The sequence below is a fragment of the Lolium rigidum genome, chromosome 7 (assembly GCF_022539505.1).
Source record: "Lolium rigidum isolate FL_2022 chromosome 7, APGP_CSIRO_Lrig_0.1, whole genome shotgun sequence".
Lineage (NCBI taxonomy): Eukaryota > Viridiplantae > Streptophyta > Magnoliopsida > Poales > Poaceae > Lolium > Lolium rigidum.
In genome coordinates, this window is record NC_061514.1 from 287,624,782 (window position 1) to 287,642,929 (window position 18,148).

At 45.4% G+C, this 18,148-nt stretch overlaps 1 protein-coding gene across 1 annotated transcript; it reads left to right on the plus strand.

The window, feature by feature from the left end:
- The first annotated feature begins 11,630 nt into the window (after positions 1–11,630).
- Positions 11,631–14,525, plus strand: LOC124675798. The gene is made up of 5 exons (XM_047211870.1): positions 11,631–12,050; positions 12,185–12,301; positions 12,823–13,677; positions 13,794–13,952; positions 14,086–14,525. The coding sequence occupies exons 1-5, from the start codon at positions 11,997–11,999 to the stop codon at positions 14,491–14,493; spliced, it is 1,593 nt and encodes a 530-aa protein (XP_047067826.1). The 5' UTR covers positions 11,631–11,996; the 3' UTR covers positions 14,494–14,525.
- The last annotated feature ends 3,623 nt before the right edge of the window (positions 14,526–18,148 follow it).

Sequence of the window (18,148 nt, forward strand, 5' to 3'; positions counted from 1 at the left end):
AGATTCTTCGCGGCTTGGGACGGTTCGGTCAAAAATGACTTAGCCCACTTCTTTTGCTTGTCAGAATATACTGGCTTGGGCTCGGGCTCTCTTTTCTTCTTGCAGTCCGCCATCCATTTCTCATGCTGAGCAGCCACGACCGCTGCATTTGCCTCCACACTAAGGTCATAAGGTCTCCGGATGAGAGGCTTCAGTGATGGCTCCGGTACCTTTGTGATCTTAGGTACATAAGGGTCCGGGTTAATAGTCCAGGACTGCTTCCTCTTCTTTGCCGGGGGCGGCTGCTTCTTCGCCGGAGGTGGACTGGGGGGCGGCGTCTGCTTACCCGCCGGAGGTGAATTGGGGGGCGGCGTCGGCTGACGTGAAGGAGGTGTAGGTGAACCACCACCACCACCGCCGCCGCCACCACCACCGGAGGGGGTGGACTTGTTCGCCTTGGCGCCTCGTCCGGAAACTTGATAAACTTCTTTTCCGGAGAATAAACCGGCGCTTGACACCTCCAAGTCTTCTCTCCCTTCGGGTGTAGCGGTGTCAATCTCCGGGTCCTCAAACCCCGGGACTATTTCCTCCACCGTGACACGAGCATAGCCATCCGCAATGGGTTTGTTGTGGTGGAGTGCTCCGAGCTCACATGGCAAAGCATCGCCGATGGCTACCTTCGTGGACATGTTCCCAGTAGGATAATGGAGATGACATTCTTTCATCTCCTTTACATCGTCCACGGGGTAGCGAGGAGGCTCCGGTGCAGTAATTTGGATCTCCGGTGCATCAGTAGCCGGCTGGACCTCCGTGGAAGCCACGCTGCTTCTCCGCTGCTGGCTTCCGAGATCCGCTGGATGATCTTCATGCGTCCCAGCTGCCGATCTCTCCTGTAATAGTATAGACAGGGTTTTCTTCACCTCATCGACTTCCGATGCCAACCGCGCCACAACATCTGCCTCCCGATCCGACTTTCTCTTACGGCTTCTGTAACCGTACGGGTCATCGTCCTGGGAGAACCCTTCTTTCCACGTAATGTTCCCGGGCATGCCTCGTACATGTCCTCCGTGTTCAGGATTCCCGAGGGCTCTTGTCAGCGCGTCGTTCTCTCTGTTGAACTTGATCTTCCCCTCTTGAGCATCCCTCATTGCGTCAATAAGGGCTTGGGTGGGTTTAAACATTTTGTTCCCGTAAACACACGCCCCTGTCTCCGGGTCTAGCGTTCCCCCATGCCCGTACCACCGGCTTTTGGCCCTTCGGTCCCATCCCTCCGTACCTGGACGGATTCCTCGCCTCCTCAGCTCGTTCTCCATCTTCTCCCACTTAGGCTCCCAAAAGCGATACCCTCCTGGCCCCATAACATGATTGTACTCCTTCTTAGCCGCATTTTCCTTATTTTTTTCGATATTTCAATGAAATGCTCCGATTTCTTCCGCTTCACAAATTCTGGCCAATCATGTTCAAGTCTCTCATACTCGTCCTTTGAATTCCGGAGTCTTGTTCGGTTGACATAGTCACGGGCTAGATTCTGCTTGAATTTCCGGAATGTATCGGCCATCTTACCAAGAGCGAAGTGTTCGAGTAGCCTCCTCCTCTCCTTGTTTTCCTGAATCTTGTTACCCGCCTCATCGAATTTGCGGTATTCCGGAGGTAGGATGAAATGCTCCATAAGCTTTTGAAAGCAATCCTTTTTAGTTCTCTTGTCAACAAAAGTGAAACCAAGACGTGCCTTCTTTGGCTCATTCCACTCCTGGAGGATGATCGAGATGTTGTCTCTAACAACGGCTCCGCATTGGTTGATAAACTTGGTGGCGTACTTCGGGGGCTCCGGCGGCCTGCCGGTTGCACTCGTCGACAACCTCGATGGTATATGTTTCTCCTGGTTTGAGCGTCTTGGTTGCGCCACGCTTTGACGACGACGTACTCGATTTTTCGACGATCCGGCCGAGGGCTAAAATAAGAAAGAGAGTCGCGCGTGTTAGTACACACATATTTATTCAAATCGGTAAGTTTGTATCACCGGAGGCAAAATGTATATATATACCTCGGCGCCGGAGCTGGTTGCTACTTGCAATTGAAGATCGTCGTTTATCGACGTTTCTTCCCCATCATCTTGCTGACGGCCTTCATCTTGACCGTCAAGATTCAGATAAGAAGAAATATCCTCTTCATCTTGTTCGGTCGGCACATAAGGAATATCGTCTTTTATGATGCCAAATATCTGTTCTTCAACTTCTTGATCATAGTTGTCCATAATCGGGTCAGCTCTATCGTCCGCCATATGTCGATCCTGAAAACATGTAGTAAAAACTAAGTAATTGTGTATATGGCAGCATTAATTATCACATCTACATATAAAGAGAGAGGGCGACGAGGGAGGCGAGAGGGGGGACGCGTGTATTAAATATGTATATGCGGACGATCGACCTCGCAGTGACCGCGTGACCGAGAGACCGGTGGCGGTGGCGAAGCGGTGGCGAAAGGGCGGTAGCGGTGCCGACGACACATAACCCTCGCCGCCCCCTCTGTATACGCGCGCGCGGTGGTTAAGTCAAATTTTCGTTAAGTCAAAAAATTTAAGACAAAATTTCTAAGTCAAGTTTAGAGTTCTTTTAAAAGTGAAAAAATACAAATAATATGTTAAGTTATTTTGAGTTCTTGTAAAATTTAAGTCATATTAAGTCAAAATTTTAGTTAAGTTAATTTTATTAAGTCATAATAATATGTTAAGTTTTAATTTTATTAAGTCAAAATTTTAAGTCATATTAAGTCAAAATTTAAGTCATATTAAGTCAAAATTTTATTAAGTCATAATAATATGTTAAGTTTTAATTTTATTAAGTCAAAAATTTAAGTCATATTAAGTCAAAATTTAAGTCATATTAAGTCAAAATTTTATTAAGTCATAATAATATGTTAAGTTTTAATTTTATTAAGTCAAAAATTTAAGTCATATTAAGTCAAAATTTAAGTCATATTAAGTCAAAATTTTATTAAGTCATAATAATATGTTAAGTTTTAATTTTATTAAGTCAAAATTTTAAGTTATATTAAGTCAAAATTTAAGTTATATTAAGTCAAAATTTTATTAAGTCATAATAATATGTTAAGTTTTAATTTTATTAAGTCAAAATTTTAGTTAAGTTAATTTTTTGTTAAGTAAAAAAAGAGAGTGATTTTTTATTAAGTCTCAATTTTTCAGTTAACATTTCAAAGTATTATATTTTTCATTTTTACTTACTAACATTCCAAAGTTAATTAAGTAGTTAAAATTAAAAAGACAAAAAACTCAAAACAAAAAAATCCGGCGGTTCCTCTCTCTCTGTATACTGCATGCGCGTACGTATGGCCGGCGGCTAACTGAAAAATCCGGCCGGCGGTTCCTCTCGATCTCTCTCTCATCTGATACACGCGAGCGGGCGGCGCCGCCGCCGGCCATGCATGGCGAACGGCGCGGCGTGGAGATCTCGACAGGCGCGCGCGCGGAACGGGGGCATGCAGGGGCGCGCGCGGCGCAGGGCAGCGGCGGCCGGCCAGAGCGCGCGGAGGCAGGGGGCGGCGCAAGGCAGAGAAGGAGAGGCGGCGCGCGCGCGCCTGCAGTCGGCGGCCGCCCCGACCGGATCGAGCGCGCGGAGGCGAGGGCGGCGCGCGGCAGAGAGGCGGCAGACGGCGCGGGCGGAGAAGGAGGAGGGGCGCAGGGCGGAGAAAGGGCGGCGCGGAGACGAACGGCGGCGTGGCGCGCTCCGGCGGCGTGTGTACGGCGTGGCGACGATCCTCCAGGCGGCGTTGGCGACGAGATCGATCTCCTCATGCGCGCGTAGAGACGAAGATGGCGAAGTGTTCGGCGCGGCGGTTCAGCGCCGCTTTATATAGGGACCCCCCTTTGGTCGCGGTTGGTGTGGCCAACCGCGACTAAAGAGTACCCTTAGTCGCGGTTGGCCACACCAACCGCGACCAAATCCCTTTTTTCGCCCCTTTTTTGGTTCCCGCGGAAATGACCTTTAGTCGCGGTTGGCCAGGCCAACCGCGACTAAAGGCCTTTTTCAAAATTCTTTCATTTTCTAAATGTGAAAAATAAAAATAATTCATTTCTAATTGTGAAAAATACATATAATATATCAAAAAAATTCAGAAAAATAAAACTAATTCAATTCAAAATCTTAAAAATACAAATTATATATCAAAAAAATCAGAAAAATAAAACTAATTCATTTCAATATGTTAAAAATACAAATTATATATCAAAAAAATCAGAAAAATAAAACTAATTCATTTCAATATGTTAAAAATACAAATTATATATCAAAAAATTCAGAAAAATAAAACCAATTCAATTCAAAATGTTAAAAATACAAATAATATATCAAAAAATTCATAAAAATAAAACTAATTCATTTCAAACACATCACGGGCATTTCTCTTCTTCCCGCCATTTCTTCCCTGTCTTCCCGCCTCTTTCTTCCCGCCAATTTCTTCCCGCCTCTTTCTTCCCGCCTCTTTCTTCCCGCCAATTTCTTCCCGCCAGCTCTTTCTTCCCGCCTCTTTCTTCCCGCCATTTCTCACTACATATATGTTGCCCGGCTTGGCCAGCATTATCACATCTCTCCAATCTCTCATCACTCTCTCATGGCTTCCACCGCACCCACTCTAACCTACCAGCAGGTGGAGGAGCTTTGCGCCTCGAACTACCATTGCCCACCGGGCTACCGCGTCCCCGCCGGCTGGAGCCTAAGCGCTATCTCTCGAATCAATCGAATCATTCGAAAATGGACACCAAACACATCACGGGCAATATAATTCACATGATCCATTCAACAAAGTTTGGTACAATAAATTATTACACATCATTTCTTCCCTTGTGTCCTTGTTTGCTTACGATTGGGCCGTATCCATGGAGCATCCTCATCATTTAACTTAATGCTTGGATCGGTGTTCACTTTGAAGGGCGGAATTTCACCAAACATATTATAATCTTCTGACATGTCTGTCTTGTCCTCCACTCCCACGATGTTTCTTTTCCCTGAAAGAACAATGTGGCGCTTTGGATCATCGCATGATGTACTGATCGTTTTCTTATCTTTCCGTTTCCTCGGTTTGCTACTCATGTCCTTGACATAGAAAACCTGAGCGACATCTTTCTCTAGGACGAATGGTTCGTCAAGGTAACCAAGATTGTTGAAATCCACCATTGTCATTCCGTATTGCTTGGTCCACCTTTACCCCACCTCCTGTTAGCTTGAACCATTTGCACGGAACAAAGGGACCTTGAAGGAGGGTCCATAGTCAAGTTCCCATATCTCCTCTATGTAACCATAATATGTGACCTTTTGCCCATTCTCGGTTCTTCGCATCAAAGCGGACACCACTGTTTTGGTTGGTGCTCTTTTTATCTTGAGCGATCGTGTAAAATGTATTCCCATTTATCTCGTACCCTTGGAAAGTCGTTAAAGTCGAAGATGGTGTCTTGGCCAACATGTACAGCTGATCTACAACCTCATTGTCACTCATTAAATGTTTTCTCAACCAACTGCCAAAAGTCTCCATGTGGGCCTTCTTAATCCAGGATTCAGGCTTCCCCGGGTTGTCCGAGCGTAAAATATTCGTGTGTTTCTCAAAGTACGGAGCCACCAAGCTGGAATTGGTCAGAACTGTGTGGTGTGCTTCGATCGAGAGAATGGCCGTCCATACATATCGTTGATTTCCTTCCGATCGTGCCTTTTCCACTTAGTCTCCCCTCGTGCCGCGATCGAGGAAGACCAATCGGCTTAAGGTCGGGAACAAAGTCAACACAAAACTCAATTACCTCCTCATTTCCATAGCCCTTGGCGATGCTTCCTTCCGGCCTAGCACGGTTACGAACATATTTCTTTAATACTCCCATGAACCTCTCGAAGGGGAACATATTGTGTAGAAATACGGGACCGAGAATGGAAATCTCTTCGACTAGGTGAACCAGGAGGTGCGTCATAATATCGAAGAAGGATGGCGGGAACACCAACTCGAAACCGACAAGACATTGGACCACATCGTTACGTAACCGTGGTAGAACTTCTGGATTGATTACCTTCCGAGAGATTGCATTGAGGAATGCACATAGCTTCACAATGGCTACTCGAACATTTTCCGGCGGAGCCCCTCAAAGCAATCGGAAGCAATTGCGTCATAATCACGTGGCGGTCGTGAGACTTCGGGTTTTGGAACTTTTTCTCCGCCATGTTTATTATTCCCTTTATATTGGACGAGAATCCGGACGGGACCTTAATACTGCTCGGGCATTCAAAAAAGATGACCTTCTCTTCTTTGGTCGGAGCGTAGCCGGCACGACCTTGAAACCATTCCGGATGCTTGGTCATCGGGGTCTTTCAAGCGTTGCTGGTCCTGCCGTGCTTCCTTTGTATCATTTGTCTTCCCATACACGCCCAAGAAGCTTAGCGAGGTTCACGCAAATATTCTTCGTAACGTGCATCACGTCGATTGCAGAGCGGACTTCTAGGACTTTCCAATATTCTAGCTCCCGGAATATAGATTTCTTCTTCCACATGGCTACGTGCCCGTCGGCTCCCTTCGGAACTGATTGTCCGCCGGGACCCTTTCCAAAGATGACTTTCAAATCCTTTACCATATCAAATACCTCAGCACCGGTGCGTTCCGCGAGCTTCGGCCGGTGATCTGCCTTGCCGTTGTAATGCTTGCCGCGCTTTCTTACGTTATGATTTTTGGGAAGAAATCGACGATGCCCCATGTACACGTTCTTCTTACAATTTGGCAAATGTACACTTTCGGTCTCATGTAAGCAGTGCGTGCATGCATTGTATCCCTTATTTGACTGTCCCGAAAGGTTACTAAGAGCGGGCCAATCGTTGATGGTTACGAAAAGCAACGCTCGTAGGTCAAATTCCTCTTCTTTGTGCTCATCCCACACACGGACACCAGGTCTGCCCCACAACTGTAAAAGTTCATCAACTAATGGCCTTAGGTACACATCGATGTCGTTGCCGGGTTGCTTCGGACCTTGGATGAGCACCGGCATCATAATGAACTTCCGCTTCATGCACAACCAAGGAGGAAGGTTGTAGATGCATAGAGTCACGGGCCAGAGTGCTATGGGCTGGAGCTCGCTCGCCGAAAGGATTCATGCCATCTGTACTTAGACCAAATCTTATGTTCCTTGCGTCAGCTGCAAAATCTTTAAACTCTCTGTCGATCTTTCTCCATTGCGTTCCATCTGCGGGGTGTCTCAACTCCCCGTCCGACTTACGGTCCTCTTTGTGCCATCTCAACAACTTGGCATGCTCTTTGTTCCCGAACGGACGTTTCAACCGTGGTATTATAGGAGCATACCACATCACCTTGGCGGGAACCTTCTTCCTGGGTTTCGGCCCTCGACATCGTCACCGGGGTCATCGCCTCGATCTTATAACGCAATGCGGTGCATACCGGGCATTCATTTAAATTCTCGTATTCACCGCGGTAGAGGATGCGATCGTTGATGCATGCATGTATCTTCAGAACCTCTAAACCTAGAGGGCGAGACAACCTTCTTTGCTTCATACGTGCTTGGAGGGCAACTCGTTATTCTTTGGAAACATATTCTTCAACATTTTCAGCAAGTTTTCAAATCCCGAGTCAGCTACACCTTCCTGTGCCTTCCATCTCGAGCAAATCCGAGTGTGCAGCCCAGCTTTTTCAGACCATTATCGCATCCTGGGTACGGCGACTTTTTGTGATCCTCTAACATGCGATCCAAATTCTCCCTCTCCTTTTCGGTTTCGCAGCGACTCCGTGCATCGGCAATGGTCCGACCAAGATCATCGGCGGGCTCATCACGTGCCTCTTCTTGATCACCTTCCCCTTCACCTTCCCCACCTTCGACATCATCCATGAAAGTATCACCGAAATGATCATGATAGCTCTCATCGATGTCATCCCCTTCTTCATCTTCTTCCATTATAACCCCTCTTTCTCCATGCTTGGTCCAACAATTATAGCTTGGCATGAAACCATGCCGAATCAGGTGCACGTGAACTTCCCTTGAGGAAGAGTAACCCTTCGATTCTTACGAGTTAACACATGGACGAGATAACAAAACCCCCTGCTTGTTCGCATTAGCCACTACGAGGAAATCTTGCAAACCCGTAGTGAATTCGCCGGAGAGTCGGCTAGCGTACATCCATTGCCGATTCATCTGCATTATTATAATACAAAATATATAATTAACCATCGCATGCATTTGTTAAACTAAATAGAAATTAAACAATGAACTACACACATATGCATATTTTATCAATGACACATATATATGAAAGGTTCAAGTGTTGTTGCTAACCGCGATCGAGGAGGAAAAAATAAATGAGGAAGCTCGATCAAGTGTGGCTCCGACACTTCATATCATGTTTGTTTCATGCTCTTGGGACATTTCATCAAACACCTTGTGTGCATAAGAAGAGCCAAAAGCAAACCATACACCCCCTTGTGAAGTTTGTGAAGAGAAGTGGGCACCAAATGGCTAAGTGCTTGTGGGCTGGCTGGTATATATAGGGGAGGGGCTTTAGTCGCGGTTGACTCGGCCAACCGCGACCGAAGGCCTTTGGGCCAGGCTCGAGGACATTTAGTCGCGGTTGGCACTGGCCAACCGCGACTAAAGCCCCTCCCGTCCACCGGCTGGCCACCGAGTGCGCTGGGCCCAGGCCTTTGGTCGCGGTTGGGCAACCGAGCCGCGACTAAAGCCCCCTTTGGTCGCGGTTTTTGCATTTCCGCGACTAATGGGGCTGGACGGAAGGCTTTTTTTTCTACCAGTGTTAAGTTCAGGTTTGTAATTTTGGGTGAAAACATTATCATACAATCAATCGGAAAAGAATATTTCAGTTCAGACTAATTGTTTAATCTTTAATTCGTAAACAATCCATTGCAAAATTATTGCTGTTTTGCTGTCCCTAATTGGTGGTTTGCTTGGATATCCCTTTTGTTACGAATAATAAAACAAAAAATCATACTACAACCAATAGCTCCACTGGTTACACATGAAGACACGCAATGTTTACCACCAAATGTCAAAACAATTGTAGGCGGCGGGGCGAAGCCCGCCTTTCCACCTAGTATATGGTATTATTGTATGATGCTTGTTAACCAGAAAAAATGGCATTGATACTGATCCTACATTATGTATATGCAGGTCGGGAAAGATTCCATAAGGCTGGATCCTGTTGTTGGATACGATGAAAAGGAGCTGAGGCGCAAGCCGGAGTGCCGACATAACAAGCTCACGCAGGTGAAAATCATGGGCTTTCATTCAGCCAAAAACCTGGTTGAGCTCACGGTCCACATCCTTGAGAGCGCACCTTCGCTCGAGAGCCTCACACTGGATACGGCCCATGGCTACGATGCAATGTCTACATGTCATGATTTAACCGAAATTGGCCAATGCTCGTTGATGACCAAGACCGCTCTCACTAAAGCTCAGAAGGCTACAGAGGTTGCAGTCACATACTCCGTACATCGCAGGAAGAGTTCCCATGGTTGTTGAATTCCAGGTCGTGAAATCCTGTAATTGATGCCATAGTGGCAATCCACAGATCAATGCCAATGTGGTTTATATTTTCTTCTAGCGTTCGGAGAGTTGTATCTATAGCAAATGCTCTATCTCATTACAAATTATATAGAACAACTTTGTTTAGGTGTATCATCTATAGCTAGCACTAACCGAAAACCACTAATTTTTTGAAACGGTCACCGGGGGGGAGAGGATCCCCACCTGAATTTCATTTCCTTTTGATAAACATGTTTTACATGATACAAGATGAGAGGTGGTTGCGCCAAAGCATCAGTTCTGCTTTGTGCTCTCCATTTCTAAATCTATGAGACCAGAGTGTTAGGTCCTCTATGATGCTAGCAAGAACCAAATTACAGTGGATCTGTTGATGTCGAAAGATTAGGGAGGGGAAATCTTCAATGGTGCAGGTGCGCAGCGCGCATGGCTATACTCACCATTTATTTCCATCCAAATCTAGATGTTGCACTATCTCCCCTACATGCACATAGTCCAAAACTTTGAGTAATCTCTTCCAGAAAAGACAAAATCCTCTCAGAAAAGACACTCTTCTCTCTCCAAAATTTCTCTACTGTCCATGAGGTGCTCTGAAAAGCTACTCTCATTAGGGAGTTCCTGGCATCCCAGATTCTCCACATAATGGCAATTGGCAACCATGGCGAAGGGACAAATGTCTGGGTGCAGCAAGGGATGACGGCTCTGAGTCCAAAGATCGTCCTGGTCGAAGGAGATGTCTGTCATGCCGATTTTGTTCCACACTTGACGGGCGACGGGGCAGTTGCTGAAAAGGTGATCGCGGTCCAGAAACTCCATGAGGGAAAACCACGAGTATGCAATCGTAGTATTCTCATCCAAATAAAGGTAACTGCGTGAGCGTTGGACCTTTCAAACCTTCATCATAGTTGGTTTTCTGCTGTTTCTGCGTATAGTTGTTGCTGCCATAGCTAGCTATGCATTTCTTTTTCTGATCAAAATTCAAATTTATATATCTTTCCAAGCTTGTAACGCATGCATATGAATATAGATGGCAGTTTTGACCACATATAACCAGTCAGAAACATTGGAATATAGATAGCAAATCTGTTGATATGCAAACCACTTCACCCATTGATCGAATTTTGCAACTTATCATGCTTAGAATTGAAAAGCAGAAAAATGCTTAAATTGGAACATTGATTAAAAAAAAAGCGGTTCCATAGATGTAAATTTTTGTTATTAATTTCGCTTGTTGTGCTCATTTAGTCTCTGTTCAATGGAAAAAAGATCTGTTACACATGAAACAGAATAATTGTTACACGACTTTATGAAGATCGAGACAGGCTTTAGTTGGATTCAACTATATAGACTTCTAAGGAGATGGCTCTTTTTCTTGTGTGTGCGCCACCCAACCTTGGCACTAGCACTTGCTGGCTTCAATGAATAAGGCTCATGCTCGGAGCGGTGGCTAAAGTCACTTGAAAACCGTTCACCACAAATGAACAAATTATTTACTTCCTCCGATGTACTCCATATTAATTGATGCTAAAATGTATGTATTTATAATTAAAATATGTCTAGTTACATCTATATTAGTATTAAGTCATATGAATCGGAGGGAGTAGCGTTTTTTGTTCACTTGAAAGTTGTTAGTTTTTGTTCTAACTATTTAATTTTTTGTTTCATTCAAAGTCGACTAACATGTAGAAGTGTGGCAATGAAAGAAAATTAAAAAAATGAAAAGAAAAGAAGGGAAAAGGAAAAATAGTGAACAAAATTGTGCAAAAAAAAAACCAAAGAGAAACATCAAGAAAACGGAAAGAACGAAGAAATTAAAGAAAACCGGAAAATCATAATATATCAGAAAGCCACATGAAAGGAGCAGAAAAAACGAAGAGAAATAAATCCAAGCTACAAAAGCAAAAATAAAAAATAAAAAAGAACTGAACAGACAAAAAGTCACGTGAAATAAACAGAAAGAAAATAAACAGCTTGAAATAGTCCTTCCCTCCTGAATAGGCCCAGCCCACGTGTTACAAGGAATTTGGAACTGGTTTTGGACTGCGGCTCCTCTACAAAAAAAACAATACTCCTCTATCGTCGTGTTCCTCTGTTATTCGGACTCACCCTCAGCTTCCCAGTTCATGTTCATGAGATCTCATCGCCTCTGTATCGAATTGTTTCCGGAATCCTTCTTCATTGAGTCTTCTAACATGTAGGGGGCTGGGACTCCGTCTCCGTATTCCCAAACGCATCGGTTTGCTTCCGGATCTTTTTTGCTCTGAAAAGGGGGAAAAACAGGGGGTCGACTCTGACTCAATCCGTCGTCGTCGGCAAAACTACAGGCGGAGCTCCCTGCACCGCAAGTACGTATGCGCCTCCGCGTCTTCTCCACCTTGTATTTTCAGCTCAAATTCTCGATCTGGGAGCTCCTGAGGTCCCTTATCCCGAGTTCCCGACCCGCAGCTGTAGTGGCAATCCATACCTCTACTCCATGTCCAGCACGGCGTTAAATTGGGCGCACAACGCCGTCGGACTAATCGACAAGGTATGCCAGATCTTTATTTTTGTGGTCGGTCACGCACGCACTAAGATTTTCTCTGTTCGAGCGAATAGATAGCAGATTTTTTTTTACCGCGCCAGCGGTATTGAGTCATACTTATTGGAATTGCCTCGTTGCAGATAGTGTATCAATGGTTTCAGCAACTGAAACAATTCTTGCAAGCCTGCCAACAGATTTATATTATCTCTCAGGGTGCCCAAAACATGAGACAAGACCTTGTGCTTGAACTTCCACAGGTATGCATCGCGCGCTGACACTCAAGTATTCTTCTAGCTATAAGTACTGTCAGTAACTGCTAGCACTGAACGCATTTGGGCTAGGACTTGAGAGTAATGCTACATCTACCGAAAATTTCTACCAAAAAAATCTTACGGAAAGGCAACGTAGCGCCTCTAAGGTTAGAAAATGATGAGAACTTGCTCCGCAATTTAAGGAAGGGGAAAAGATTAGAACCAACCAACAACCTCCACATCAGTCCGTAAAATCAATCCATAACATCTGTTCCCAAGTGTAGGATTATTGAGGACTTAATAGCTTTCTGTTTGTTGCCAAAAACACATGTGCATTGTAAATCTGCACACCATCAGTTGCATAAACTTTACCCAGTGCACTCCTTTCATCCATAGTCCAAGGATCTTCATGCAAACACACACACACACACTCGCTACCCCTAACAAGACACCTACTTCTGCTGTTTACTCCAAGTGAAGTCAGCATTAACTAGCTAAAATCTAACTTGTCCACGATGCTTCTGCAGGACATCTTACATCATATACATTCCCTCCTGCCGCTGAAGGATGCTGCTCGTGCCGCCTGTGTATCTCATGCTTTTTTGCATTCCTGGAGATGCTATTCCACCCTCACACTCAGCAAAGAAACACTTGGGTTGACTCACGAGAAATTGGGGTGGTTTAAGGAGATAGAAATCCATCTCATCGACAAAGTTGACCGCATACTTAATAACCATCGTGGCACTGTGCTCAAGACTCTTAAACTTGATCTTTTCATTTGTGACAACATTAGCACCTCCTACTTGGACTGGTGGCTCCAAATATCTGTTAAACCTGGGATCGAGGAAGTAAGCTTGGTGGTGTCAACTTTCATGGAGAAAGACTACAACTTCCCCTGTTCGATTTTGTCCGATGAGATAGCTGCAAGATCAATTCAGTCTCTTCACCTCCACGGTTGCGCTTTTCATCCCACAGTAACACTTGGCTGGTTGAGGAGATTGGGAACTTTACAACTGTATTTTCTCAAAATTAATGACGAGGGATTAGGGCACCTGCTTTCTAAATCTCTCGCCCTGGAACAGTTGGAAATCGTTTGTTGCGACGAGATAACTTGCTTTAAGATGCCTTGTAAGCTGCAGCAGCTCAAGTTCCTTAGAGTTGCGAGCTGCGACATGATCCAGTTGGTAGAGATCAATGCTCCAAAGCTCTCCTCGTTTCAGTATGAGGGAACCCAGGTAGAGATCAATGTCATAGACTCCACACAACTTAAGGATGTAGAATTGTTACATGACAAACCATTTGGCACTCTCTGTTCTGCATATGCCAAGCTCACAACCATTGCGCCAAATGTTAGGAGCCTTACCCTGCGTTCTCGTAATGAGGTATGTCTTGGTTTCACATTTTAATCAGATTAATTATAATAGGGGACTAGTGAACACAGATATTTCACTTGTGTATTGGAAAAGGCATAATTGATCTTGGGACTTGTGTTTTTCAGGATTTCAACATGCCCGTGCTGCCTGTGAAGCTCCTTCACCTCAAGAAGATGGAAATCACCCTCTTTAGATCAGTATCGGCCTTATGGCCCAGCTGTGATTTCTTTTCGCTGATTCCTTATCTTGATGCGTGTCCTTACTTGGAATCTTTCATCTTACGCGTAAGTCATCATTCTCAAAGAATCAGAGCTATACCGTGTAGGCTAAACCATTGAGTATCTTGTGCAATGGACTTATTGCACACACCTGGTTTGTTATAGACCAATGACATCGATCCTACATACATATGCGCAGGTAGACCAGGACGGCGTAGGGGATGATTCTGTTGTTGCTGTTGGAGAGGACGAATTAAGGTGGAAGCCAGAGTACCGGCATCACCATCTCAAACGGGTGATGATCACGGGCTTTTACTCAACCAAAAGCTTAGTGGAATTTACGAGGCACATTCTCCAGCACACTTCTTCACTGGAGTGCCTTACGCTGGACACAACTATTTTCTGCCGTAGGAGCTTCGAGACCTGGCATGCGACTGAAAAATACGCCGCCTCAGGAGTAACTCACAAATGCTATCCAATGTGTACCACAGCTCTCGCTAAGGCTCAGAGAGCTACGGAGGCTGCTAGCAGATACATCGCGGGGAGAGTTCCCTCGGCTGTTAAGTACACGATCCTGAAGCCATGTATTCATTGCCATAAATGCTAACCGGTGACTGATGGAAATATTCACTGCTTAAATATTTTGTGTTTTGTTCAAAAACACTTACAGTATATTTATTGTAATGTTTGGTATCATACTGGACAAAATCTCAAATTTCCCTCACAGCTTTATGTAGCATTCCAAAACTAATAGTCCCTTTGTTAATATGAATAAGGCGCATATGTTTTTTAAAATTTGTCTTTGACAATATTTCATAATATTATATAAATTTACTCCAAGTATTTACTAGCTCCACTTGGGTCTTTAAGTTGAGCGAGTAAAGTTAGATCAACCAGGAACTAAGTGAGCAAGACAGTATCCAGGAATTTGGAGCACATGTTTTTTAAACATAATGCCAAAGGTCCAGCTTTAAATTAATAAAGCCACAATGGCAAAGTTACAAGGTGCTGAAAAACAGCTTACAAACATCAAAGACCAAGCAAACTAAAGATAACAACGAACGCAACTTGATCTCGATGCCATCATCTAAAAGAGGAGGCAAAGCTTAGGAGAAGCAATGTCGTGCAGCTCGACACCGGAGCCTCAAGTCTTGGCACAACGCAGCCAGCCTGCCATCCGCCTCCACCTCCGAAGAAGGCCCCGACCTTCTCGCCCTGGGTCGTAGAGCGTCGAACCATCGGCAGGCGGAGCAGCTCACCCTAGAGCACGCATGAGCACCTGGGCATGATGCCAAGGACCCTCACCAGACAAGAACACCGCACGCGAAGAACAACGAGCATCGCCACCAAAAGACTTCAGCTTCAGGACAGAGCTTGCCAAAGAAGCCACGACAAAAGCCGCAACCATCAGACCAAACAGCACCGGTAGTACGCCCACCTCCCACCATCCCAAGGCGACGTCTCCAAGGAGAAGAACGATGCCGAAGCGGCGTCGCCGCCTAATTCGTAGATCTAAGGTTTTCACCTCAGCATCACCTCCAAGAAGGATGACGGCGTCCGAGACATCGCCCACGCCGTGGCCGCCCCGCCGGCCAAGGATCTCTCCCGGCCAGAGCCCCCGACCCTGCCACCCCAACATAGCACGCGGAGCCAGCGAGGACGCCAGAATCCAAGGCCTTGAGGTGGGTACCGCACGACCGTTGGCTGCCGACTTCAGATCTGACGTGGGGTCGACGGGGATACCACCGCGTCGTGAGCTCCCACTACCGCCTTGTAACATCCCAAAAATTCCAAATCAATAAAGAGGCAATTTCCATTATTCAAAATTTAGAACCAACAAAAACTTGAATTAAGTTATAGGGTGTGCGTAGTGCTCATGCATAAATGTTGTGATCTTGCTATGATGTTTGTTTGAAGTGGTTTAACATTGTTCTAAACCCTAAACCATGCCAAATTAAATCAAAGAGGGACAAAGAAAAGGAAAAGAAAATCAAAAGAACATCACATATGAGCCTATGGCCATTTTTGCAACACCTTAACCTAGGCCATTCTATTTTGTTTAAATGATTTGGAAACATTACTAAACTCATAATAATCACTTTTGAATCAAAAAAAATACATAACAAATAAAAATCAAAATCAAAACCCACTCACATATGATAATGGTCACTTTGACACTTTATATCAGGGTACCTACTTTGAGCCCCTGTATTAAGAAATTTCTAAACCAAACTTTCTCAACTCTTTGCACCTCATCCAAGAACTCATCAAGGTGATCACAATGGTGAAGACCAACCTTCCAAACTCCTTTTCAGATTCTTAATATAAGCATGCAAAGTAGCAATTATGAAACAGAAACAAGATCACCTCAAATGTGATTCTCACCAAATCAGCTCCATTTTGCACACCAACACCACCAATAGAAGCCAAACATTATTTGAATCACATCCATGAAAAAGTTTGGCAAAATTCAAAAATAAACTTCATGCGGCCATTGTGTCGAGCACCTTGTGTGCACCAATCTGCCAACTCCACACACCTCAATATCCAGCAGGTTTTAGACTAAACCATCCATGCCTAGGTCATCCTCAGCCTCCTCTTACACCCATTAAACAATGCCAAGCACCAGAGACAATGATTATGGATGAAATCATCAAGTATCAAGCCATGCCGTGGCACTCATGCCACCCCCATGTCAACACTTCTCTCCTCTCACTTCCAGCTAACCTTAGCATGTCCTTGAGCCCTCTCTCTCTCTCTCTGCTGAACACGATGGACACCACCGTTGGCCAAGGAGAAGCGTGCAATGCCCTGGCCAGTACACGCCCACGACGTCCAGTGACGCCAGAGCGTGCACGGACAAGCCCCGGAGCGCGCCAGAGCGTCGCCTCGTCCCATCGCTGCTGACCACCTCTCGCTCTCTCCTCTCGCACACGCACGCGCCATTAAACCAGCAACCTCCCAGACACGACCGTTCGAGCTGGAGAGCGATGTCACTGTCGCCATCGTCGACGCCCTCCGCCACGGTACTGCAAGCTCCAGTCATGCTCCTTCTCGCGTCATCCCTCCGTTTTCTGTGCAATCAAGCCCGTCGTGCTCGCCATGACGTAAAGAACACCGCTGCGTCATCACCCAAGCCTCTCCGCCCCTGTAGCGTCGTCGCCATGGAGGACCTGCTCGTGCCGAGCCGCCCCCTCTCGCTCGCTATAAAAGGAGCGCTCCCCGTGCTCAATCGCCACACCAATCGCCTCCTCTCCTCTCACAACCCTTCCTCGAGCATCGCCACGCCTCAATTTAGCCCGTAGACCACCAATTTCTTGCCGGAGTACCGCGGCGCCGTCGCAGAAGCTCGCCATCGATTGGAGCCGTCCCAGGAGTAGCCGCCGGTACCAGGAGCACCGCCGTCGTCGACAACCTCGCCCTGCATCAACGCCGATCATCGCCGGACCTCCGGTGAGTCGCCGACCCCCTAGTGCTCGCCGCCAGTAGCGCCCGTGCTCGCCGTCGACGACGACAATCGTCGACCGTTCGATCTGGATCTAATCCAACGTCCCCTTTTCGCATATGATTCGGTGTTTAAGACTCACTGACGAGTGGAGCCCACTGTCAGGCGGCCCGTGCGTGCGAGACGCGTAGCTGGGCCAGCCCTTTTTCCTATTTTTCTCCCTGGCCCGTTAGCAGTTCCCACCAAGCCCACGATTTTGAATTTGATTTAATTCATTTAGCCTAAATTCAATACTGATGCCATGTTCAAAATTAAATAGAAACATATCTACTGAGCCAAAATTTGTGAAATTAGTTTCTAAAAAGCTTATGAAATTGTCTATCCAACCTCACTGGTCTCATCCCAAGATTTATTATAGAACAATTGCAATGAAAATAACAAGGAAGTGCCTTTTCAAACTTCAAGCATTTATTAAAAATCAACCATAATTCATTTTGAGTTGATTCCAATCTCATAATTCACATTTAAAATGCTCTACATGAATATGTAAAATATAGCAGTAGTGTTTACCATGATCATGGGCTAGAGCAAAATAATGGCTATGTGGCCATTTATAGTCCATTTAAATTAACCCAATTTTATTAATCAAATGTTATGAGAGGTATCCTTTAATTTAAATCAATGTTCCAAGTAGTTCAATATGAGGTAATGACCTTAGTCTATCGAACCTCATATTTGATTCCTTAGTGATATTAAATTATTTCTATAGTAGTGTTTAAATTGCATGAGATGTAGAATCTCAAACTCAAATGAATAA